Source organism: Haliaeetus leucocephalus, unplaced genomic scaffold (assembly GCF_000737465.1).
Source record: "Haliaeetus leucocephalus isolate CR32 unplaced genomic scaffold, Haliaeetus_leucocephalus-4.0 Scaffold556, whole genome shotgun sequence".
In the NCBI taxonomy this organism is placed as follows: Eukaryota; Metazoa; Chordata; class Aves; order Accipitriformes; family Accipitridae; genus Haliaeetus; species Haliaeetus leucocephalus.
In genome coordinates, this window is record NW_010972992.1 from 3,741,568 (window position 1) to 3,767,167 (window position 25,600).

General features: G+C 44.5%; 1 protein-coding gene across 1 annotated transcript in view; it reads right to left on the reverse strand.

Moving 5' to 3' along the window:
* UBIAD1 (UbiA prenyltransferase domain containing 1) overlaps positions 1–25,600 on the reverse strand; it is a 104,948-nt gene that overhangs the window by 45,463 nt on the left and 33,885 nt on the right. The window contains exon 3 of the mRNA XM_010577319.1: positions 13,779–13,883. Within this exon, the coding sequence (XP_010575621.1) occupies positions 13,779–13,883 (105 nt within the window). The remainder of the gene's footprint in view (positions 1–13,778; positions 13,884–25,600) is intronic.

Consider the following 25,600-nt stretch of genomic DNA (forward strand, 5'->3'; position numbering starts at 1 on the left):
AGAACAGGGTGTATTTCCAGGAGAAGTCAGCCTAGAGAAAAGGAGAAATCTCAGACTTGCCCAATATAGTTTTTCTTCCTCTCAAAGGGCTATCTTTTCATTATTGCCCTCCTAGAACTGAACATCAAGAATTTTCAGTCCTGAGGCAATCTGATTTTATTAAGAATTGGAAATGTTGACATGAAGTTAAAAGGACCCAGAGAAGATGCTTCTCCCACCAGGCTAACATAACTTTGCTGGGCACACAGGCTCTGCAGAGCACAGTGCATAGGGGATGAGACAATGCAGTTTGCACTATATTTTTAGCATGAACATCTCTTTCCCATCGACACCCAGGGGAACAACTGAGCCCTACAGCTACATCTCTCACCTTCCTTCATTTTCTACTCCTGCCTGACATAACACCTTCTCTTTCCCTCACCTCAGATAGATTTTAGAAATATAGGTCTTCCCTATCATAGTGTAACTTAAATCAAACTGTTTTAGTTGGCATTTCACTACAGTAACATTGCCAGAGATGCACAGTATATACAGACCACCACAATAATAGGTGTAGACGAAATGAAGGATAAATAGGCAGACATACAAGTAGAAATTAATCAGCTGAGAGCTATTTTCTCCCCTAGACAAAGTCTTTGTACAAAGTCTTTGTACAAAGCCCAGAGTCTCTGGCACAAAGAAAAAGATTCAGGTCTATCAGGCCTGATTACTAATTGGCACAGTTTAACTAGTGAAAACTCTTTCATATAACTCCATCAGTTTAATCATTCTGTGAGCCAATTAAGCTAAACTGATTTAATAAAGAAGTAAACCAGTCTTACTGTATATATCCAGAGTACTCACTCCAACTTAACAGAATGAATTTAAAATGTTTCAGAAAATCTGTGCAAAGCTTGTAGAGGGATTTCCAGTCCTTTCAGAGAAGAGAAAGGCTGAAGGGAGACTGTCTCCACCCAAGACCCTTCCTGTCTTGTTTTGCAATGAATCACACATCCGAGCTTTGCAATGAATGAGGTTTCCGAAGGCAGCGTTTACTCTGGCTCTCACCCCCGTGCTGTAGCGCCATGTGTTTTACAGCATTGTCAAACATAATGATTCCTACCCTGGAGAGAAATTGGGTCCCGTTTTATATTTTATTGCCTCAGAAAGGACATTTTTTACTTTCCACAGTCCACAGTTGGCAGCAACAGCCCCATAAATCTTGCCAAATGCTTTTTCTTGATATATTGTCCAGCAAGAAGTCTGTGAGGCTGGGGCCAGCATGGAGTAAACAAGTTAATGGCCTCCTGATCCATGCCCGATGAGGGAGAGCAGCAGGGATAAGGAGTCACTGTAGACAAAAGTCCAGCAGCTGGTGGGTGAGTTAAGAGATGACCAGGAGTTTGTTTCCCATGCTTCATCCAGAATAACATACAAGTTGCAATGCTTCCTGGCCCCCATGAAAGGGGGCCTTACACCAGAAAGCTCATCTAGCCATTGTGCCAGCTCACTCTGCCAGTCCTCATGTTTGCTGCAAGTGCTCCGGCTGGTTCTGACAGGGCATGATTGTGGGAAAACTTGTGGGAGCCCCAGTGCATGCCAGCAGAACTCATGGAAACCAGGATAAAGGAAAATTGGAAGGAAGGGAAAAGAAAGAACATACTTCTGCCGGTGAATGCATCTGCATAGAAGCAGATTTCACAGCTGAAGGGACAGAATGCACTGGAGTGCACAGTATGAGCACAGAAGAATGAATACAGGGGAGACAGAACTCCCTGTCCATAGGGCGTAGGCTTGGTGCAGTTGCTGTGCATGCTCTGGTAGGAGGGTAAGCACATGTGAGATTGTTAGATGTGACTGTTGGACACGGTTGTAAGCAGTCCCTATAAAGCAGATGAACATGTGTGTAGATGCAAGAGCATGTTTTGGTACATGTGTTTCTAAATTTAAGTGGACAGTGATGGAAGGGAAGCTGCTTGTTCTTGCATTATGGGATTATGCAAGATGTGCATTGTATGTGTGTTAGTTGGTCCAGGGGTAGGGGTGTATGTAGGTGACATGCTCTACTTGTGTATTAGCACATGTACATACTGATACACACAGCTGTCCTTCAGCAAGCCCTAATTTCTAATAGACTTGTTCTTTGCAGGTGATGACAGAGCCTCTGCCTGAAAAAAAGAGATGTTCAGCTTGATTCCTCTGGGCAGCTAATGAGCCGCTTCCCTCCTCTCTGTCTTTGTCCCTGTGCTCCTCCCTGAGCTCCAGCAGCACTTTGCGTGTAATGAAGAGATAATGCCATAATGACTTGATATGTTACACTCAGCCCAGTCATAATGCCTTGGAACAACTAACTGCCACTGTGCAAGGGCTCTAGCAACTCAGCTGGTCATGTCAAGTTAATGCAAAGCCCTGTATGCCTCTCCAGGCACAGGGCCCATTCAATGGACCTCCATCGTGCAAAACAGAACCAAATCTCACAGTGCCAGATGTCCCAAGTTTTACTGCCCCACACTTTTCCTCCAGCCATAGGGCAGGAATGCACTCCTACGGACACAACCCATACCAGTCACTATGGTTGGCTGTGATGCCTTATGAACTGAAAATTCTCCTGAGGCCTCAAGAATAAAAATACTGCTAACCCTGGCTGGAAGCATAATGAACAGGAAGAAAGATTGATTGCTATGGCTGTAATTAAGTGAGAGGCTTTGATAGCCTCATAAGCTGCAAGAGCCAAACCAGAGTCCTGATGTGGAATTAGAGTGGCAGTCTCCCTCCCTGCACCCCGCCACCTTCTCCTGTTAGGGATGGCACCTTAGTATTCTGAGCACGCAGCTGCCCTGCTCCAGGCTTTATAGGCTACAAGTCATTTTAAGGGGAAATGGAAGAAATGAGCTTCCCAAAGATGAGCATGACAGGAGGCTCAGGGACTGACTACACATGGGAAGGAGCAGGAACTGGCAAGCTGCCTCCCACCCTGTGCCTCACCTCCCACCCTGTGCCTCACCTGATTATAAGGTGTCTCTCCACATTAAGCATAGCATTGCATCCATTTATAATCTGTGAACAGTGTCTCATATCCAGGGCAGGAGCGCATGGGGAGTGGGGGTGGAAGAAGGAGGGAATAATTATCCACCAAGGACTTGAATCCGATGAGATTTACACCCTTCCTCAGCCATAAACATTGCTGAGAGCTCTAGAGATAAACACACTTGCTCAGCAGAGGCAAATGCTGCCTGCCAGCCTACAGATGCTCAGTCTCCCCTGCATGCCAGTTCCCTAAGGATAACCCAGTTCTCAAAGGGGATGCAGCTCTCTCCGTCCCACTCCTCTCCCATTTGCACACAGAAGTGACGTCTTCATTGGATATCTCTTTCACAGTATGAGTGGTGTCCCCAAGGGGGCCAAGATACATTTTTTCCCCCTTAGTGAGCTAGTTGAGGCTAGTGCTCTGCCTGCCACCTCCCTCCATCCTGCAGCACAGCCACACCAATATGTTCCCACATGATGGAAAAGGACGGCACACCATCCCCCTCCCTCAGCTTCTCCTCTCAGCCCAGCTTGCCACAAGTGGTGCCTCTGTGCTGGAGTGGCTTCGCGTGACAACAGAAAACCAGGATCATCATATACATGTTAAAAGAAGACATTTCCAGGCAGCTTGGCAAAGATCTCAAAGATCATCACAGAAACCTCCTTTATGAGCCTGTCTGCCCTTTCCCCCAGGTCCAATGTTCTGGCTCCAGTAATGCACAGCCCTTTCAGTAAATGCTCTCTTGTAAGCTGTAACCCATATTTTTCCCGCAGCTCATGGGAAATACATGCGTCATGGGAAACAAAATTTGTGCCAGTCCTTGAGCTTGCACTGAACTCAGGATAAACTCAAGACAGACAGAGCCTTTCCTATCCCTCTGAGTTTGTACTCAGCCTCACACCGCCATTAATGCACCTTGCCCTCCTCCTCTGCTTCAATCCCACCCAGAAATAGAAAACTCCTCAGCCCATCCCACCCTTATCTCTTAGCTCACAATTCCCTTTCCTCAGGTTTGTCCATTGTTACTGTCCTCTATTCCACTATAACATATTTGCCTACTATTTTGAGTATGTGCGTGTTAAATGTTTTCTCTTCTTAGAAGTGACTCAAGAAATAACCAGGAATATCCTCCTACTTAACAAGTTACATGAAAGATGATAGCTCCTCACAATGAGGTGGGGGAACAGAGGAAACGAGAACTTCTTGAACCTGCTCCTAGCTCTGGCACTAGCATTTTCTGTATATCTAGCTACTTCCTAGGGCTGCCTCAGTTTCCCCACTGTGACTGCCTCACAGAGACACTGTGAGACTTTGTCATCTGACGCATATAAAAAATTAGCTTTTCAGATGAGAGGAGCTAGACAAGGACACAATCATATTGTGACATGATGCCTTTGAGCTTCCTAGTAACCAGAAAACGGCTCAACTAGCAAGATCCTATTGTAACTGATGTCTGAGCCAGACCGGAGGATTCGCCTGTATCATCTTAACTTCACACTGCCTCTCCCCTGGTGTGTTAGTAGTACATTCCCTTGACCAAGATGTCTGACCCCAGCACAACCCCACTTCAATCTCTGTCCATCACACATTGTTGGCCTTGAAACTCAGAGCACCAGGGGTGACAGACATATCCGGAGACTGACAGATTACCAGAGTCAGCAGAATGCAGCCTGTTGCCATGGAAATTCAAGCCCCCTTTTCAAGCATCTGTGCAGCTCAGGGGAATGTGGCCAGCTCCCACTGTGAAAAATCTTTGTAAAGAGTCCCGTGGATAGTTGATTTTGTATCCCACAATTGCTCTTTGCTCCCCAGCCCAATTATGTGTTCTAGCAGGAAACGATGGACCACAGCTTGGCTCAGGATGTATGACGTCAAGATGCATTGTCTAACAGATGAGCCTGCAACCAAGGACACGATTTTCTAGTACAAAAACTCTGCAGGAAAATTTCAGATTTTTTTTTTAAATATTGGAAAAGATCCATTTTCACTGCTATGCCACAGGGCAACATGAGGTGACGCCACTCCAAAGTATGCTTTTAGGAGATCTGCTTATCTGAACGCGCCTAAGTTAAACCTTGGAGGCTTACTTATTTGTCCACTACGTTGATGGGCTTTTTTTGGATTTTAACAAAGGCATCGTCATAGGTGTGACATGCAAATAAATAAATAAAATAAAACCAAACACTAGGACAGAGGGGCACTGATGGAAAGTTGCAGCAAACAAACCAACTTTTTTGGCTACAGCATATTTTATAACTGCAAAAAATTTAAGCAGAGCATGGGAGTTATTAACTATTTCTCTATAATTTCCAAGCTTCTGTCATGTGTGCGCATCACCACTTACACACATATGGGCAGAATTACGCAGTATTATAACCAAGAATATTTCTTTACTTGCACAAGTTCATGATATTGCATATCAGCTGTGTATACTGCATATACATTGGCATGTGCTCAAAGACAAACGGGTATATATGCCTGCCATTGTGTCTATATATGCACATGGTATGCATCAGGATATAGACACTATGCTCGTGAAAGGAGATTACATTCCTTCAAAGGTGTAGTTACTTATCAAAAAGTTTTGTCAAGTTTAATTACCTGCACTGTTTTCCCCATGAAATGGGGAATCTCCAAGTTGCTTTTCCAATTGCATTGATCCTTTTGGTTCTTACGAAATAACAGATATTTAAGTGAGGCTGCTGCTGGTGGAGGCTCCTGCTGTAGGAGCCAGATAATGAGCGCTAGGAGCATGCTTGGGCTTTCAGAGCTCCAGACAGCTTCATTAGCCAAACAAAGGCCACATGTCCATAGCTGTACAAAGAGGCAGGGGGTGTGATGTAGAAGAGCTCTAGCCTGAGACTGAAGGCAACAGTTCTTCATTGCATTATTGTACATGCGGGCCCTCTGGGAGTGGCCAGTTGTTCAAGGAGTTGTGATAATAAGCTCTCCAAGGATGCTGGCTTTGTCGTGCCCAAAGCACAGACACTTGAGATCCTCCCCCAACAAAAGCCCGTGACAAAACAACCCTCAAGACTTTTCCTTTTAGGCTTCATTTCAGAAGCCCTGAAAGACACTTAAAAGTCTAGTTCAACATGCCTGGTTTCTCATGCAGTTTCTTACACCACAGTTAAGCAACTGTCAAAACACTGCTGTAAAGGTTGACTGATGCCTTTTCATCATCAGTGGGCCAAAGCCCTCCCCAAAGGGCCCTGCACCCAAGAGATACACCACTATTTGTTGAGGGTACCCTCTGAAATCCATGGTTTATTCTATAAAATTCCCCTGCCTAGCAGTTCGAACAGTTCCTTCTAAATTTGGTCATGGAAATCTCTCACAATCCAAACAGCCTCCCCAGAGAAGAAAGAGATTTACTTCCTGCTTGTCTTTCCTGAAGTCTTTTTCCAGCGAACTTCAATGATGATAAACACGAGAGGAACTGTAAAACCCAGCAAGTGCCCTATTTCTTTTCCTCTTCCCACCATTGACAGTATAAATATCACCGAGTCCTGCGGGCTAAGTGCCAGGTTAAAATAATGCTCTCTTTGGGCTAGGGATCTGGGTTCTCCAAAGATCGCAAGAAATCTGTGATGGTGGGTGAGAAGGGGGGACGGTGGGAGTTAGATCCAGGGACACCAACAGGAAATATTTTCCCGCTAAATTTCCCCCCCCCCCCCCCCCCCCCCCCCCATGGATTTCAATGAACAATTATGATGCACCCTACAGGGTCACCATAAAGACAGGTCATCCCATCTCCCTCTCTTGAACATCTCTGCAGCTCTCAAGGCTGTATACCAGGGGGAACCTTGCTTGTTCTTCCTTCCCTCACTCCCACTCCTCTCTGCTGCAGTGCTTTTCTGGAAATCCCAGGGGAAATAATTCTAGAAAAGAGGCAAGAAATTTAATCAAAAGCTGCATCAATGAACAATTTGTTTCACTGGGAGCCAGGATGAGACTTGGGCAGATGAGAATGGAGGCACTGAGCTGGGGGACAAGCAGCACTAAGGGGAGTGCTCAGGATTCACATGCAAGTCTCAGCCCTGTGCACACAGCATTTTTCCAAGTGTCCTGGGCCTGCTGTTGGGTGGGTGAATCAAGCTCCCAAGCTTTGGCTAGATGGGTACAATTTTTTGTGCCAACAATGACATTTGGTCTGAGCTGAAGTACAGCAGAGGGAGTGGATTCATACAGGACACCAAAGCCGTAGGCAGCCCCCATCCAGGCACAGTGCTAGCCTGAGATGGAAGCCAGAGAACGTCAATCTTGACAAACAACAATTTTGATCCTGAAACAAGATGAAAAATCAAATACCACAAAAATCTTCCTGAACCTAAACTCCCTGTCTAAAAAAAAAATCAAGTTGGGTCAGTCAATAGGTTTCTTTGCAATAATTTAAAACCAATTCATTTTATGTCAACCTTTAAAAGACATATTTACTTTTTTTGGTAAATTAATTTCTTGTTTGGAAGCATAAATTTTAAATGTCAAAAAAAGGATTTTTAACAGTTTATAAATGTTTTTGATTAAGAAATAATATTTTCTCCTTTCCCTGCAAATCAGAGATTCTTTTCTCCACACTACCACTCTGCTATGGGAATGGATTTGGGGTCTCCAAACCTTCATGCAAACCCTCCTGCAATTCTGAGGGGATGTGAATCTATGCCTAGTCACTTTGTAGGTATTCAGGCAGGGTCACAATGGTTTAATCTCATAATTTCCTTCCCCCAAAGAGCTTGGAGCATTGGACTCTGCTCATAGGTTTTCATACAGTTAGGGCTAAGCACCCCTAAAGGACTTTCCTACAACAGACAAACTCCACACAAGCAGTTTCTCTCTTGTGACCTTCCTGTTAGCATCCCGGACTTCAATCCAAGCACCTACATCCCATGAAATTGCTTCAAGATTACAATGAACTCATCTCCAGCCTCATTTTCCTTTTCCTCTTTTTCTCCCTGATTGTGAGGCCTTACCTGTATGACAGCTTCATTACAAGTGACCTTCACCACTGGCTTTGTTGGGGAAGTGATTTAGAACCAAATTACTAATCTATTTCTTTCACCTCCTCCCTCTCACTGAAGGCAGCAATAGCAGCACTGGAGAGGCTGTCTGAAACAGTGCATTTTGAACACATCATAGAAGGCAAGACAGAGCAGAAAGCCATCCTCCACCACAGTCCAACATGAAGGGGCCAAACTGTTCTTGGAGAAATGCCAAAACAATTGAACAATTTATTCTGAGGGTATGGATGAGTCTGGTTTAGACCAGCCAGGAAACAGCTCTTAAGGAACTGGGGACTCAACTGAGAACAGATGGAGGCAGCTGGAAAAAACAGGGGGCAGGTGGCTGCTTGGAAGACAGGATCACTCTGGCACACGGGCAAAGCAGAAGGGACATGGCAATATGGACCTTGTTGTTACGGGCTAGGCTAAATCTCATTGGAACCAGTGAGAAGAGCAGCTGTCTCTGATTCAGGCTAAATCAAAGAACACTTACATGTCTCTTTGTTTGGTACAAACTGAAGCAATGGAGGTTACCATTCAAAATGCAGAGGGTTGATCTGAGTTGAGCTACAACACAGAGCTGTGAATTTTACTGTAGACTAATGGCTGAAGGTGCATTTGTGTGTGTGTGTGTGTGTGTGTGTGTGTGTGTGTGTGAAAGAAAAAGAGAAAGCAGAAGATTAAGAAGGAAAAGAAACCAGAGCTGGAGCAGATCACCGAGAACACTCAGAATAAGCAAGGGAAACCTGAAAAAATCAGAGAGCTATGGTACTGGAGAAAAGGGTGATTAAAGAGTCCTCTGCCTCCTAAGTGGCACTAACAGCCAGAGAGAGTTAAAAGCAGAGTAAAGTGGGGAAGCAGGAGTGGGGAGTCTCTGCTCTCATCTAGTGAAGTCTTTTTAACCATTATAGAGTAACATGTAACAGGGTGCACCAGCAGCAGGCCCTTGAATGAGTGTCCAAATCAAAGACCTGAAAAACTGGACCCACTCATGAGGCTATCATTCTCCTTCTTTTCAGTCATGGCATCCCCATTAGCCAACAGTTCCTGAGCAAGAGACAAGCACTTGGAAGAGGAGCACTGCTGAGATTTTAGTGCACAAGATGCAGAACTCCGATTGACTGTCTTGGACTCTCAGTAACATTGGCAGGCAAGCAGCAGTCAGTGACCTCAGGAACAGCTTAGGGCTTTGCAAAACTGAATTCTCAGCTGGGGGACCTACAGTGCCTCATATGATCTGCTTGCTATAAAATGAACACATAAAAGAGAATCTATGTGATTCTTAATCTACCTAGGCTCAGGAACAAAGGGTAGAGACACACTGAACCATTCAGGGAACGAAACTGGTAGCAGGCTGTTTCGCACAACCACTTCAGCGCAGTGACTTAGCGGTTCAGAATAATTTAATTTACAAAGAGACAATGTAAAAGGAAGTCAAGAATGTAAGCAAAGCAATAACAGAAGAGCCCAGTAATGAGAGGCTCACACAAGAGGCGATTGGCTGATCCATGTGGTAAAGAGCAGCACAAAGTGGCCACGGGGAAATAGCAGGAAGATATTAACTGCTGACACCGAAGTGCTATTTCCAGCTGACATTTATCTCTGCCTTGGAATTCCCAGTTGGAGAGAAGAGGTGACAACAAACAGGAGAAATTTACACTGGCCACTTTATGCAAATCTAACCTTTCTGCACCTGCCAGGTGGGGAGCATTTATTTACTTTCTGGCTGCCTGGCTAAATTGGCAGAAGGAGTCAATCCAAACAGAATATGGAGAAGGTCAGAGGAATATGGCTCCTGACTGCAATTTCAGGACCTGTTACAGGCATTACAATTTTAATGTGGCAGCTGAGAGATATACACCCTAGGCAAATGAACTGGCAGAAGACATGTGCATTTGCCAGCGTATTCTTCCACATGAGCATTTCATCGCCCTCTGACGGGCAGATTCAGAGATGCTAATGTGTGTCGCAGTCCGTACCTGTGTCTTGCTCATAAAGGACCTCAGCAAATTCCTTTAGCTCAGGTATGAAAAGTGATTAATTTGGGGCCAGGCAGATCTAAATTCAATTGCCTTTGTCACAATGACTTTTCAAGATGCAAAGATGTGAAGCTGAGCAGTAACTGTGAGATGTCTGGGGGTGAATTTGTCACAGTTTTAAGTAGAAAGATAGTACTTACATATACACTATCAAATTAACGAGTTCATACTGCACTCTAACAAGTGAAAACAAATTCCTGGCACTCCAGGGTAAGACTGCCCTTTTTTTGCATGCTAAATAATATCTCTCTGCAATATATAGCCATGTTCAGCTTTTTACATTAAAAAGTCTCTTTTTGTCCATCTAAATTAAATGCAGCCATCTCTTCAGCAGAAAACAGCACAAGAGCCCTTGGTACAAAAGACCAGGAAAAAAGTAAAGACCCACATATCTGGCTAAAAGTATAGAGGAAGACTTCAGATGGGCTGCCAGTGCCTTCGCACCATATTGAACCATGGTCACAACACAAGAAATTAAAAACAGTTCCCTAAAAGTAAAAATGCCCTGAGATCTCTGGTCTTCCAGGTCAAGAATGCAGTTGCACAGCCCTGCTAACAGTGTGCTCCAGATGCACTAGCTGCCTCCAAGAGCCTGCTAGGGCGCTGCTTCAGTCTAGGCACAAAGGATAATGCTACATTTTCCAGCTCAGTTTGTATTAGCCCACATGGCATCCTTCAAAATCCCACTGGCACTAGCACTCGTACAGTCAGCATAAAGCCTGATTTTTCAGATGTGACTAACAATTCAGGATCCTACTGACAAATGCCTTCAAGGGATTTGTTTCTAGAAAGTACTGAGATCTCCCCGCCTCTTTATGGTATCAGCGTCTGGTCACCCAAGATCACTAGATAGATACATGTGGGCAAGAGGGCTGCTGGCAGTCAGCATTTTTTAGAACTTTTTTAAGCCCCTTGAATTCAAATCCAACTCAGACACTTTATAATCATCAGATTGGCTTATCAAACAGGATGCTTTTATAAATAAGTGCTCTCTTTTGCCTTCTGGCTTCTGACTCTTTAGGTCGCACCTGCGACAAATGTTCAAGCTTTTCACTGCAACTGTGAAAGACTGGAACTGACTTCTGAACACAACAAAATAACTTGTGGCATCTCGTTCCTCAAGGATCTCCAGGGTTGAAAAAAGAAGATGAAATAATGCTAAATTCACAGTAAATACCATGGAAATGGGCAACATTTGAGCAAAATCACTGGTTCCTCAACTGATTCCCCATACCACATGCCAACATTAGGACCAAACCAATCGGTGTCACGCATAAAGGCCTTGTGCAAAGCCAACAGGTTCCCAACACTGTCTCCTATAAAATCCAGGTTTCCTTCAGCATCTTTCATCCAGTCCAATTTTGCTTAGCATGCAAGAACTGACAACAGCCTGAGGTGATCTGTCTGCAGGGCATACCAGGGGTGTATTTCTGAATCAGGCACGCCCTCACATTGCCCCTGCCCTGCATCTCTGGCTGGTTTTGTGCAAGAAGGGAAAAAAGAAAAGATTTATGATGGGTCAGAGAAAAAAGGCAAAGAAAGAAAAATCCCATAGGATAAGAGAGATGAGAAATTCAAGGTAGTTTTAAAGCAGTTAGTGAAGTCAAGAGCCCAAACTGACCTGAAGTCACAGCAGTGAGAAAGTAAATGGACTTTTAAGGACTTAGGCTGAGATTTTCAAAGCCTTTTCAACAACTTGGATGTTCATTTCCATTTATTTTACTGGATTTTTGCCAAGAAAATCCTGTGGGCTGCTCTGATTCTGGAGGTCTGAATTTGGAAAAGAGGAGCTAGACTTTGCTTTATTTTTTTATCTTTTTTTTATATATAGATCTATATAAAGAATCATCAAAAACAGCCAATCATTTCCTTCACCATCAGAGAGCCTGAAGGGTCAAAAACTGCAGGCTACAGAAGAATCATTGCAGGGTATAAAAGGGAGTTACAAAGAGACTCCAGAACGGCAGAAGGGCTGCTGACATTCACAATCTTGTGGCTCTATTGCTTTCTCCTCCTTTTTACCATAAAAGGAATAGGGTTAGATCAGATTTCCCCTAATTTACCAGAGTCACTGCAGCATTGGGTGGAAAAACCAGAGGATTATGCTGTGCTACGAATCTTCCATCCCATCCCTTTCACATCATTATTTCATTACCTGACAATACCTTTGTCTGCTCTGCAGTGTAAGGCTCTAGAGGCAGTATTCAGCTTCAGACACACTGCACAGGACAGGACTGGCAGCTCCACCATGGGACTACATGCTGAGAACTGCCTGTCACGTAAGTCCACAGCATTTTGTAGGATTTCTCATACTCCATAGAGTCATGGACTTCTCCCATCCCAATTCCAGACACCAGAAAAAGCCCACCCATATGAGCCAGGTGTGTTGTTTCCCTTTCCAGTAGGAAACAGCAGTAGTGGAAATTAGTTTCTTCTGTTTTCCAGCTTTCATAAGCTCTAAGTTAAGAAGACTTGGGGCTTCTGTTCTGTCAGACTATCGACTGCCCAGCAGGTAAAGAAAGCAATAAGTGGAAAGTAATTGATAGCAGCAGGTAGCTCCAATAAGTTTCTTAATCGATACAATTTATAGCAGAGACAGCTCCAAACACTGAAGTAGGGAAGCCCAGCTTAACATGTTTATAACCTTTCTCATTTCGTTTTGCTGAGTTTTCCTTCCCTACTTCTTTCATCAGTGTTCTTTTGAGAACTAATTTCTCCATGGACATAACAAGCTCATGCTTCATTCACCATTATCTTACAAACTCCTTGTAAATTGAATTACCTGTATGGCAAAGGGGAACTGCCCTAGTTCTCCAGGACAGTGTGGAGCTCAGACACATGGCCTTGTTCTTAGCAGAAAGTAATTTGACTTTTTTCTGTTATTGGATTTAAAGTGAGTATACATGAGTGGAAAGCAAATAAAAAAGACCCCCTCCCCAAAAGAGCAGCAGAGAGGAAATGGCTATTAAAACAAAGAGTTTTCATGAATAACTGGTTCCTTAATCTCCAGAATGTGGAGAAGGAGGGATGACTTCAGCACTTATGATGTCAGGGGGCTGTACATGTATTTCTCACCTATCTTGTGTAGCTTTTCTTGCCTTAATTTCCCCACTCATAAACCGGGGATAAAACATATCATTCCCTCACATTAGAGGGTTTATTTATCTCATGCACATAGAGATCATGCAAAAGAAAGTACTCATTATTAAAAGATAGAGTCTCTTTGTGATAAGAAACACCACTTGCAACTGTTCTGACAGGTGACATAAAATATATCAAGCAATTATGGCTCTCTGACAATGACCAAAGAGTGCATCAAGAAAGATGGAAGACCTTTCCAAGTTTTCCTGATGGATTCAGGTTTAAATAGTTTACTGCTCATAACTAAAAACATTTCAGCTGACTATGCCAAGGACCCTTCAGATATCCTGCCAGTATTGTTATTGCATGGACACACATTCATAGTTCTGAATTCTGACATCTCTTCCATCAGGTTTTTTTTTGTGTGTGTTAATGAACACGGTATAAGGAGCTTCGAGGAGGCAGATTTGAAAGGCAGTCAGGCAAGGGTAGCTCTAGGTGTTACAAGAATGTTTCTAATGTTTTTGCACAGACAGATAGGATGCAGTAAGGAATCAACTTTTCAAATCAATCAATTTTCCCCATGGCACAGCACAAAACAAACCACCACGCAATCCCAGAAACACATATGCTATGTGTTGTATCTCCTACCTGAAAGCCACTGGAATATACGGCGGTTCTTTTCCACATCTTTCTCCAGTGATATGGGTACAGAATCTTTCTCCTCAGCAACTTCTGCTTCTCAATATTATTCCTCTGGAAAAAAGATGAGCATCAAATTGGTTACATGGAGAAAGTGGATACAGGGGAATTTTCTCTGCTCAAGAGCATTTTTCTTCTTCCTTGTTAGCTGAGATGGGAAATGGAAAAGCTGATTTTCAGTTCTTTCAAAACTTTTCACAGAATCATGATCAATATTTTTCAATACACAGACAAACAAAAACATGTTTTAAATTGAAAGGTCTGTTTTGGTAAATATAAAAAGCTGATTATTATTCCAGATAACCAGATGGAGAATACTACAGAATCACGAAAAGTCCATATTTGTAAATTACCAGCATTTTTCAGGAAAGTTTTAATCAACGGCCACTTTCCAGTGGGTAAAAACTCCACACTTTTCAGCAAAATGCTAAAAATACTGAGAAAGAGTCCTGGGTGAAATTTTTGGCAAGATGAGTAAACCTCAGTAGAAAGCCTGTTCCATGGGAGATGTCTAATTCCGCTCCAGTGACTCAGCAGCCTCAGACATGCTCCCAAGCTGCTAGATGTTCTTCCAGGACTAATTATATAAACTTCTTCTTCAAGAAACGTTTAACTATATAAGATGGTTTAGGAAAAAAAAATAGTCAAAGCTTCGGTCAGTTCCAACTGAGGAATCTAAAACAAGGCCATTAGAATTTAAGGTATAAGAAACTCTCACTTGTACAGACCAGGAAGCAGCAAGAAGGCAATCTCTAAACACCTGGATTCTCTGCTCCTGCAGGACAGAGGTACAGTTGTGGTTAGGTGATTGCTTCTGAAGCTCTTTCAGAAGAGTCGCCTCAGTCTTTTTTCTCTGAGAACCATGGCATTCTTGAGCCATAAAATAAACGCGAGAAGCTTTCAGTGAGGTCCCTAGAGAGGAGTTAAAATTCTCCCATGTGCAGAGATCCTGCCCAGAAAGGCCTAGGTGCACTCAAAGCTGCCTTGACAAGCCCTCAGGAGGATGCTGAGAAACATTTGAGCCTGTTCCCAAATCTTGAGCAGGGAGACGTGTCTTCTTCCCTGGGAGCACTGCAGAAGTGCTATGTCAGCCATCAGAGAGCTGCAGAAGGCCCTGGGACCCTGGTGGGGAGCTGTCCATACTTCATGCTATGCATCAGAACAGGCCTCTTCAAGCAGTGTCCCACTGCAGCAATGCCAGGAAGAGATACTGTATCAGGGAGACAATTTCCCTTTCTTTTTAAGACATTTTAAGCAAATGAATAATTCATCCTGAATGACTTTGAGCCGAGGCGACTCTCCATGTTACCACCTGATTATATGTTCCATAAAAAGAGATGACAGCAATTTATCTCTTTTCTCTTGCCGGATGGGCTGGTGGGGGCATAAATATGCTGCCACCAAACTGGAGTGATGAATCATCCCTCCAAGCAACCAATGACACTTTTACTGATTTGGCATTTAGTGCTTCCCAGTGGGAGCCGTAGGGAGCAGGACATCAGCATAAGCCTTCAGGAAAGGAGGGAAGACCACGGGCAATGGAGGGCTCAGTTCTTTCTGTTCATCCCCATAGGATTACTCATTGCTGAGTACCCAGCAAAGGCAACTGGGCAGAAGAGCCTTTCTCCTGAAAGCAGTGGAGTCTGCAAAGATCAGGTGCTCACATTGCTGTCGGGTGATAAGGAAAGCAGCTATTAAGTCTTATTCTGCTTTATTATTGAGTGAAAAGTGGGGTTAGGCTGGAGGATAGGAACTCTGTTAGACATTCCCCAGAATCATGCTTCCTTCTTGTACAACAAGCTGCATAGTACGTGCCAGTTGTTCAGCTGGGAAATGGGAGTGAGAAAGATTTGTCCTGGGAATTATAGCACAGGTTTACTTAAAGGAGAGGGGACTGCAAGTGGGTGCTGCTCTAGCTAGGGGAAAAGCCCGCTGCCCTATACTTTACCTATGCCCACTTAGGCAAACCTGAGCCTTTCCCAAAAGGGGATCATTAGCTCTGCCAACCTGGGGCTTTCTGGATGATCTGAAACCACCAAGCATGGATCAATTAGGGCCAAGTCTGAGAAGTGAGGGCTTCCTTTCCTTAAACAACTCAATGCCCTGCTATTACTGTAGTCCATTATGGGGATATCCCCTATGTTTATGGCCATATAGACAGCTGCTGTCAAGCTACACCAAGCCAAAGACAGTCAGGTGTTTGTTCTTGCCCACAAGTAACATGTCCTGCCTAAAAGTTTTGTCCCCTTGCTGCAATCTCTCTGCAGGTATTCCCACCTCTGCCCTCAAAAACACATATGCCTCATGCTACACCAGAAGTCCTCTGCAGCCAGATGCACCCACAAGCACTGCAGCAAACAAAACATTTCCTTGTGCATATATTGTGCTGTGCACATCCACACCTCCAGTGCCTTCACCCACACACTTTGTTCTACTACCTCTGTCCTCCCCACCTCTCCCAGCCTGCAAGGGGCTGATACAGCATGTAAATATGCTACAAAGACACATCCTCCCCGCCCCCGTGCTGGCTATGGGGAACATAAAACACAGCGGAGATTGCTGCTATTTTATTATTTATGAAGCTTTGGTTATTTCATATATAAATAATCCATGACTGCAAAGTGTTGCCGGCACTGTAATTGAATATTCATGAGGTATTTTTGTTGAGAATTTTCACCATCATTTCAAACCCAGACACAAAAATAAAAATCATCATAATAAAAATTTCCTCTGTCATTTCACAGTTTCAACCTCTGAGAAACAAAATCTCTCTCTCTCCCACCCTGAGGGCTTTCTGTGCGGGAGGGAACAAAACAGTAGGGTTAATCTGGAAGGCAGGTTTATGCTGCATTGGAAAGAAGCAGGAACATCCTGCATATAGCTCTCTCTGCTGTCTCTTAACATTGTCAGGATGCTGCTTCTGGGGATATATGCTGTCTGCATGGAGTACATGCAAAATCCGTCTCTCCCTCCTAAAAACGTTTCTCTTTTCAGGCTTAATCCTAGCCAGAACCTTGAGAGAGAAGCACCCAAGTGGGATCACTCAGCGTGGAAAATAGAAGCATGTTGCTGCCACCCTGTGGAAAATGGTGGCCCCCAATTGTTGGGGACCACTCTAGAGGTTCACAAAGCTACAGCTGGTAAGGTGGTTAAAGAGATTTGTGAGGCTGTCATTACCCTGATGAGACCCACGGGTAAAGAAAACAGGGAATTTCCATTAAATAACTGCAGGATTTGCAAGGAAGATGTTTGGACGCTTTACAGGAACGATTGATAGAGTCTGTGCTATACCCATGGTGCACAGGGGTCACGTGCATCAAAAGGATGAAGTACTACTACTGCAGAAGCTCCCAAGGACAATTTTGGCAAATTACTGGACACACGCAAAGATCAAGTGTCTCTTGCATCCTGGGACAGTTTAATATGCAGATTCACCTGCTTGCCTTGCTGAGATTCCCCTTTTTTCTTCCCAAGGCTCTTTCTTCACTGTGCCCTTCAGCTCCTTCTATTCCACACAAAAAAAGGCAAGGGAGGACTAACAAAAAGATAGTAGCACTATCCAAACTCTTCCTTTCCCTTACTTTCTATCCACATCTTCTGTGAGGAGGCTCTGCAGCTGCCTGCATGGTACATCACCCCGGCCTCCTTATCATCCACTGTCCCAATTCTCCTCTACAATTTTTTCAGATCACAGCTCCTTCCTTTTTCAATTCTGTGAAGCACTGTATGCACAGAAAAGAAACAGCAGTAGGAGAAACAGCATGTTCCCATCCCTTCTAACCCAGCCTCCTCAAACCCAAAGAGTGGCATATGAAAGCCTGGCAGTCAGATCTGAGATCCACATCCACCCCAATCTGCCCCTGTCCATGTGCAAGAGGTATATGCGAGGCTATGTCACATCAGCACATCACAAATGGGGCCAGAGCTCTCAGAGCACCTTGCCTTCCAAGAGTGATTTATAGGCCCTGTCAATCCAGAAGACTGAACTGCAGAGACAGCTGGAGCGTGCAGCAAAGAGAGCAGCAATCCATCACCACCGGGTGGGAGTCACCCAGGAATCCATCAAGAGCTTCATCATGGTGACATCTTTGCAGAGGCAGAAAGAGAAACAAAGGAAAAAGATGGAGACAGAGAGAGTGAGCCAAGAGTGGAAAATCCACCCAGGATTTCTCAGAACTTCAGAGCCACAGAAGTAAACCAAGATGACAGACACGAAAAATATTTTTTTGTATTTGTAGTGATTCAGGTGGTCCTGCTTTAAAGCCACAAATTACAATGCCTCACACAGCTGAGCAGGGCTTTCTGGTGTCAGCCATACCAGCAGCGATCAGAAATTGCTTTCCCATTTGCTAGCTACAGGGCTTTGTGGTAGGTATTAATCACTTCCAGGTATGATGACTGGATGGCTTTGATGGCAAGGGCATTTTACTGTTAGGGAGCTGCCACTGGCAGAAGGAATCAACCCCAGCTCCACTACGGAGGAGAAAGGTGATGACCTGTACTTGAAGAAATATAAAGCAAGCTGCAGCATTTCGCTATATGGCGCTAGATTTTATAGTCTAACCTAATGCTGACTCCTCAGCAGGAGCCAACCTGCTCCTCCGAAAAGTGCAGGCACACAGATACACATACCCCAGACCAACAACAATGTAGCATGTACCAAGTCACAAGAACACACAAGATACTTACACAAGGCCCACATATACACCCAAGTCCAGAAAAATACGTGTACAACAGCTTGGCATGCACAAAGGAAAGGGGGACACATACAGATATAAGCGTGTCTGGAATCTACAAGTATGGCAGGAATACAGAAGGTAAACTCAAAAGATGCATAGTCACACACACTCCCCTGTGCAGTGCCATGATGAGTACAAGAGCGTACATTGTCTTTGATCTACAATTCAATAATAAGAGATATGTCAAGGTCCCCAGTAACACAACTTCTCTCCATCCTCAAACTCCATAAAAAAACCTGAGAACGTGATTTCTCCTAAGTCTGTGTTAGACACCGGGGAGAGAAGTAAAGAAAAGAAGTGAGCATCTGCTCTTGGAGGAAAGAAAAGCAATTTACCTTTGAATAGGGAGCAGCAGAACAAAGCACATTATTTCTTTTTGCTCCAGGGACAGACACCGATGTTGTTTCGAGTCATGCTGATTACAGGTTAAGCATGTGCTCCCAAAGCTCTGGAAAGATGCAGGATGTGTTGGGACCTCTTGGAACAGTATAAATCAGCTGAAAATTGGGGGGGGGGGGGGGGGGTCAAATTAACAAAAGGATTCAGAAGCTGGGAGTAGGGCCAACAAATGTATTTTGGCATCACAAGGATAAGACTCAGTAGGTGCAAGAGAGATGGGGGTGGGGGTCAGGGAGAGCCTCTATGGGAAGAAAGCAGAGGTGGGCATGAGCTGGAGCAGCCGGAAAGACTGCACAGGAGAAGAGTGAGTACCTGGGACTGTGAAGGAGGGCTTAGAGAGGGGTTAGAGACTTCCTGACCCGGGTTTATTTCCAATACCTGTCTCTTCTGGGGTCCGTTACTTGCCTCCAGAAGACCCTCTCCCCAGCTAAGACATCCATGCAGACAGTATGTATCCACCTGCCCTGAGAAGACGTGGAAGTATGGTGACAATACGATTGCCAGTGTCACAGGAACTGCTTTTAAAGCACAAGGCAGGCTGAGTTGTATGTAGCTTACCTCCAGCAGATTCTCTGGTGCCGTCTGAGTCACACGGACTATGTGGAGCCATTTGAGTTTATGATCCTTTTATCTTTCTGACCAAGGGATCATACGCTGCTTCTCCCAAGAAGAATAATGAAGCCTCATACATTACACATCCCCCAAAGGACTTAATTTCCCTTAATCTAAGGGGAGGATTTGCCTCCAGTCTCCAGCCCTTTTATTATCCATTTGTTGCTCCATCTGCAGCACAGATCATAAAGGAATTTTTTAGTTTTTAAGTCAACCTTTTCTTGGGCCTCATTAAGGCCTTACACAAAGTCCCAGGCTGCTCACAGCTCAGAGAAATAGAACCAGATAGAGGCACTGAAGGCTGGATGGCCTTATCCTCCCTCTTAATAGTGCGCTGCAAGGACAAGGGGGTGTCTGGCTCATAACCAGAAAAATGAAATGATGGGTCAAGAGAAATGCAGCATTGACACTTACCCTTCCCACGCTTGCTCTGAAATATGATGTTCTGACAAACAAGAATGGTTCTGGTTTGGCGAAATACTGCTATTCACACTGCAGTAGCAGCAGGAGTGTTAGCCAGTGAGCCAAGACTTCTCTGTGCTACACAAGGTGCAAAGATATTCCAGGAAGATTGCCCCTCTCCCAGAGAACACATCCAATGTTCTCGGCTTGTTTTGAAGATGTGAGGCACGTGCAGTCTGTTACTATGGTGGGCTGCAGCTACTGAATTCTGCTTCTGGCTCTTTCACCTATCCACAGCCTGGCCTTAAGCATATTTCTTCACTTGTCTTTGCTTCTCTTTCCTCATCTGCAAACTGAAGTCTTACAGTTCAGTATAGTGGATTATTTTAAAGGGTCTAAGTGTCATAATAGTACAACTCAGCATGTAGAGGGCTCTAGAGGGTTAAAGAAGACACTGCTTTCTCTGCTTTTTTAACAGCTGCCTGCTAGCAAGAGAGAGCACACATCTGGGGCAGCATGCAACCCTTCAGTGCAGTTGCCCCAACTCCTTTACCAGCTATGAATATACACATATACATGTATGTGGTGTTGCCTCCTGAAGTGCTGCGGCTTTATTTTCTCCCCTTGCTGTTCTCGCTGAGCTAGAAACTGGCACTGAACTGAAAGTAATTTCCTTTCATTTTAAATAAATAATAATTTAACAATGTATGCTGCTGAATTTATTCTTGCATCAAAGGGGAGATGATTGCACTTCCCAGTCCGGAAAGACAGAGAGGGGAGGAAGACATGGCTTTATAATTAAATTTGCTTTTCCTCCTTTCATTGTGCATCTCATTAAAAAAAAAAAAAAAAGAGTAAAAACAAAAAGAGAAAAGAGAAAAGCACACACAGACCCTTGTGTCTCAGCCCCAAGAAAAAGGAAAAACTCCCTCCTGTTTGTCTCTTGCTTCTACTTCCACACGGATAACACAGGTAAGGGGACCCTTTCAGCTCTGCATGGGTGCCCAGCACAGTAGGAAAAAGCAGAGCCATTTCAGTTGCTGCCTGGAAGGAGAGCAGAGAGCTGAAACCTTAAGAAGTTGCTAAGCATTTTCTTTGACATCTCATACAAGTAATATGCTATTAGGGGTGTTATTCACATGTGATAGAGCCAAAGTGCCACAGCAAAGGGCACTGTGACATGCTTAGGATTATTAGGCAATTCACTGGCTAGCTGTGCTGATGTGGCAGCTGCTCTCCCTGCCTGCTCTCTGTCTGGGGGCTGTTTTATATACCCAGGGTGATCAGAAGCCCCCCATTCACAGAAACTTGGGTACAAATGACTTGACATTGAACTGCATTGTACTGTGACCTCTCTAAACCCAGGCATTGACAATTCTCGTAAGCTATGGTACTAGCAGAGTTGTACAAGCATCCTTGCAGCTCTGATCAACGTCCCCAAGTTCTGACCCAGTGTGCACTGGGGCTGGGGCCTTGGAAGCCAGCCTGAATCCTGCACTGTCTGCCTGTAAGTAATATCCTCAGGGACTGGAGATTACTCACCTTTAGAGAAATTCACTGCATCAGGGAACAGCAGGAAATGCTCTCATTCAATCAGTGCAAACAAGCACATTGCAACTCTCTCCATAATGAGCCTACACTCACAGCCATCTTTCCCTGTGGAAAAATAAATGATTCAGTATAAGGAGGCTTTGCTGAGTATAGTTTATGAGAGTGACAAAAATGTTTTCCTTAATAAAAGAAAAGCTGTTGAAGCTATAGTACTTGGATATTGCCCAGGTTAACTCTTCAGAATAACCTTTGATCTCTACTCCAGGAGACCTCTTTCTTACTGCCTGAGTGCTGCACAAGTTTACATTCTCTGCACTGCATCCACACGTGCTTTAATCCCATGATTCTCTTGATCTTGTAGGCAGCTCACTTTCAGCACAGATTTTGGTCCAAGAACTGTCTGAATTCTGTGAATCTCTCTTCCCCTGCCCCTTCTTCCTTTGCATAGGGAAGGTTTTCTCCTTGCACCTTCACTGTTTAGTATGGCAGAAGGGGAGGAGGAAATCACCTTCAGCTTTCCTTGCCATCTGCATCCCAATTGCTCCAGTGGGATTTGGGCTGCGTTCCAAATTGCTCCGTTTGCAGTGGATCTGGGGCAGAGGGAGGACAAGCTGACCGTGACATGTCTCAGTGGATAAGACTCCAGAGCAGCTAGCTTCTGGGACCTTTCTGTTCTGGCTACTCTAGTTATGGCTGTCTAGGGCTGCTGAGCACCCTCCCTCATATAGCACCCCGATTTACCTGCTGATCTGCAGCATGGCCTACTAAAATCAAACAGCTCTCCTACAGACAAAATTTATACACGAGGAAATAATAAAAAAATACAAAAGTGGCATTACTGTGCATTATAAAATAATGAAACAATTTTTTTCAATTTGTTTCTACCCCAGATAGTGGCAGTGATCAGCACTTTACAAAAGATGCTTCTTCCACATCCTGGCATATGTTATTACTGTTATTAATAGCAAGCCATTCCCGGGGGCAGCACTCTGTACAGGTACATTTATTTCCTTCACAGTCCTGTCACCCCCTTGCTGGTGCTCCAGCTCCCTACAGCACATCCCACTATGAGGCAAGGGAGGCAGATGGAAAATTAGGCACCACTCTGCCACGCTCCAGACACAGCCTAGCCTCGTTCTGTCACTCAGGATGTGCCTGTTGTTAGTTTTACACCATCATAATTGCATTACCTGTGTCTCGTACCACTGTTATTTCCTGTTCCTTTCTCCTAAATCAAAACTGCCCTTAGGAGAAAGAAATACTTGGACACTATCTCCTTCCATCTGAGCCAGCAGGAATGGGAGCTATCAACAACTTGCTACTCAGTAATGAGGCAAACTTTCTCCTAGTTTGTTTTTCTGTTTCCAAGTGCTTACTCATACCTTCTGCCCTCTGAACAGGATCTGCCATGTCACTTTCATGGGACAATGGCTATTCTTGGGAGGGCTGCAATAAACAGGTACATGCTTTAGTGTTACTGTGTCCACACCACCAGCCTCAGGTTCCCAATCACTCCCTCACAGCAAGCCCTGGCATTCAGACACGTGAGCAAGTAATGAACTGGGGCTTAACAACATAATATGCAACAACCGAGCTGGAATAACCACCTGGCCAACCTAGGTGAGACAAATGGACAAGCAAGTCAGTGTATGCCTGTTTCTCCACTTGTCCACTGACTATCTTACCTACCTCAATCGCAAGCTCTCTGGGGAAGTGACAATGTCTCTCAGTACCTAATAGAGCAGGAACCTGCCCTTTGGGATTCCATGTACTGTCACAGTAGAAATCATAGTGATAACCCAGCCTCAAATCCTGCCAAAACAAGAGCAAGGGAAGCATCTTCAGATAAACTCCCCACCTTAGGGAGTTCTTAGGCTGGATTCAAAATACACAAGGTACATTCTCTCCTGAGACAGATGTGCTGAGCTCCCTCCTTTGCCTAATTTGTAGCAACTGCTGTGGGTCACATTTGCCTTCACTAAGTGGGATGAGGCTCCGGGCAGTCACTAAAGTGCTATACCAACTCCCTGTCAGCAATGCAATCCAGAACTTGTGAGCACTGGAGAAATCAATACGATTGGGAAGCTCAGCTCCTCTTTGCCCACTGGCCATGTTCGTCACCAGCACACAGTAACAATGTAGAGCCATTTAATAACACAGCTCATTAGGCTTCTGACAACAGGAGATGACGGAACTAAGACCTCAAACATAGAGCCTCATGAGTCTATTTGTACCTGCAGTTTCAGGCTGGGTACCTTATACTTCCCAGCGTGTGAGGAATGCATGTCTGGCACAAGATCCAGAGGGAAATTCCCTGGGAAAATCGTGTAGGAATCCCTCTGAGGGAGCAAGACCAAATGCTCAGAAAAGTGCTTGGAAAATAGTTTACATGAAGCAGGTAAAGATGACTGTCGTGGTTTAACCCCAGCCAGCAACTAAGCACCACGCAGCCGCTCACTCACTCCCCCCCATCCAGTGGGATGGGGGAGAAAATCAGGAAAAGAAGTAAAACTCCTGGGTTGAGATAAGAACGGTTTGATAGAACAGAAAAGAAGAAACTAATAATGGTAATGATAACACTAATAAAATGACAACAGTAGTAATAAAAGGATTGAAATGTACAAATGATGCGCAGGGCAATTGCTCACCCCCCGCCGACTGACCCCCAGCCAGTCCCCGAGCGGCGAATCCCTGCCCCCCCTTCCCAGTTCCTAAACTAGATGGGACGTCCCATGGTATGGAATACACTGTTGGCCAGTTTGGGTCAGGTGCCCTGGCTGGGCATGAGAAGCTGAAAAATCCTTGACTATAGTCTAAACACTACTGAGCAACAACTGAAAACATCAGTGTTATCAACATTCTTCACATACTGAACTCAAAACATAGCACTGTACCAGCTACTAGGAAGACAGTTAACTCTATCCCAGCTGAAACCAGGACAATGACCTAGAGGAGACAGTTTCTTTGGCTTCCCAATGCCAAGAAAGCAGACAAAGTTCAGTTTTGTCAGAGAAACTCCAGAACAACCACTTCTGGCTGGTCTATCCCAGATTACAGCTTCTCTCTCCTTGCCCCAGGATCTTGACCCTAAGCTTCTCTGTTGCTTCAAATACTAACATTCAGAGAGAAACAGCCATAATGGACAGCCAGAGTGCAGTTAGGGACACCCTGCAGTTGTGCTGAAAGAGCCTCACCAGCTGCAAGCTTAGAAGTGGTTTCCACATGGGGAGTGACCAGTCCCTGCACCAGCCAGAAGAACTGAACAACAGGTATCCAGAGCTACAAGGAACAGCTCTCCTGGTGGGACCATTGTGCCATAGACAATAGCTGGAGGAATCAAAGGCACCAGTAAAATGACAAGGAGTAAAATCCTAACCCCTTTGAAGTCAGCAACTAACTGGCCACTGATTTTAATGAGCTGTGGGACCTTATCCACGGCATCTCTATACACCCTTTATATTGCTATAAGAAGGTAGATGTGATGTGGAAGCAAAAGCAAGGCTCCTAGCTGTTAAAGCCAAAAGGAAACACTTTGATCACTAACCTGCATAACACAGTGTCCTACCTAGTGCAAGCTAGAAAACAGACAACGTCATTTCTGCAACAAGCCTAGCCACCTAAGGTATCCTACACTTTTTGGAAAGACACCCAGCCTGATTCAAAGATTTCTACTAACAGATAATCCACCACAGTCCCAGGCAAGCTGTTCCAATACTTAATTATTGTTTTTTTTTTTTTTTTTTATTTCCAGTCTGAGTCAGATTAGACACACTTCCAGCTATTCAGCTTCCAGGCACTGGATCTCTCTGTGGCCACTGTCTGCTAGATTAATGAGCCTTCTACTATCAGAAATTTTTTCCATGTACTTAAAGACTGTGATCAAGTCACCTCTTCAGCTTCCTTTGTATAAACCAGATGAAACTTCCTGGCACTGTCACATTTCACAGAGTTGTGTAAGGATAAATATACACAAGTTGTGATTCTACAATGATGGAAAACAGAATTTTGTTGTGATTTAACCCAGCAGGCAGCTAGACACCACACATCCATTCGCTAACTGCCCCCCCT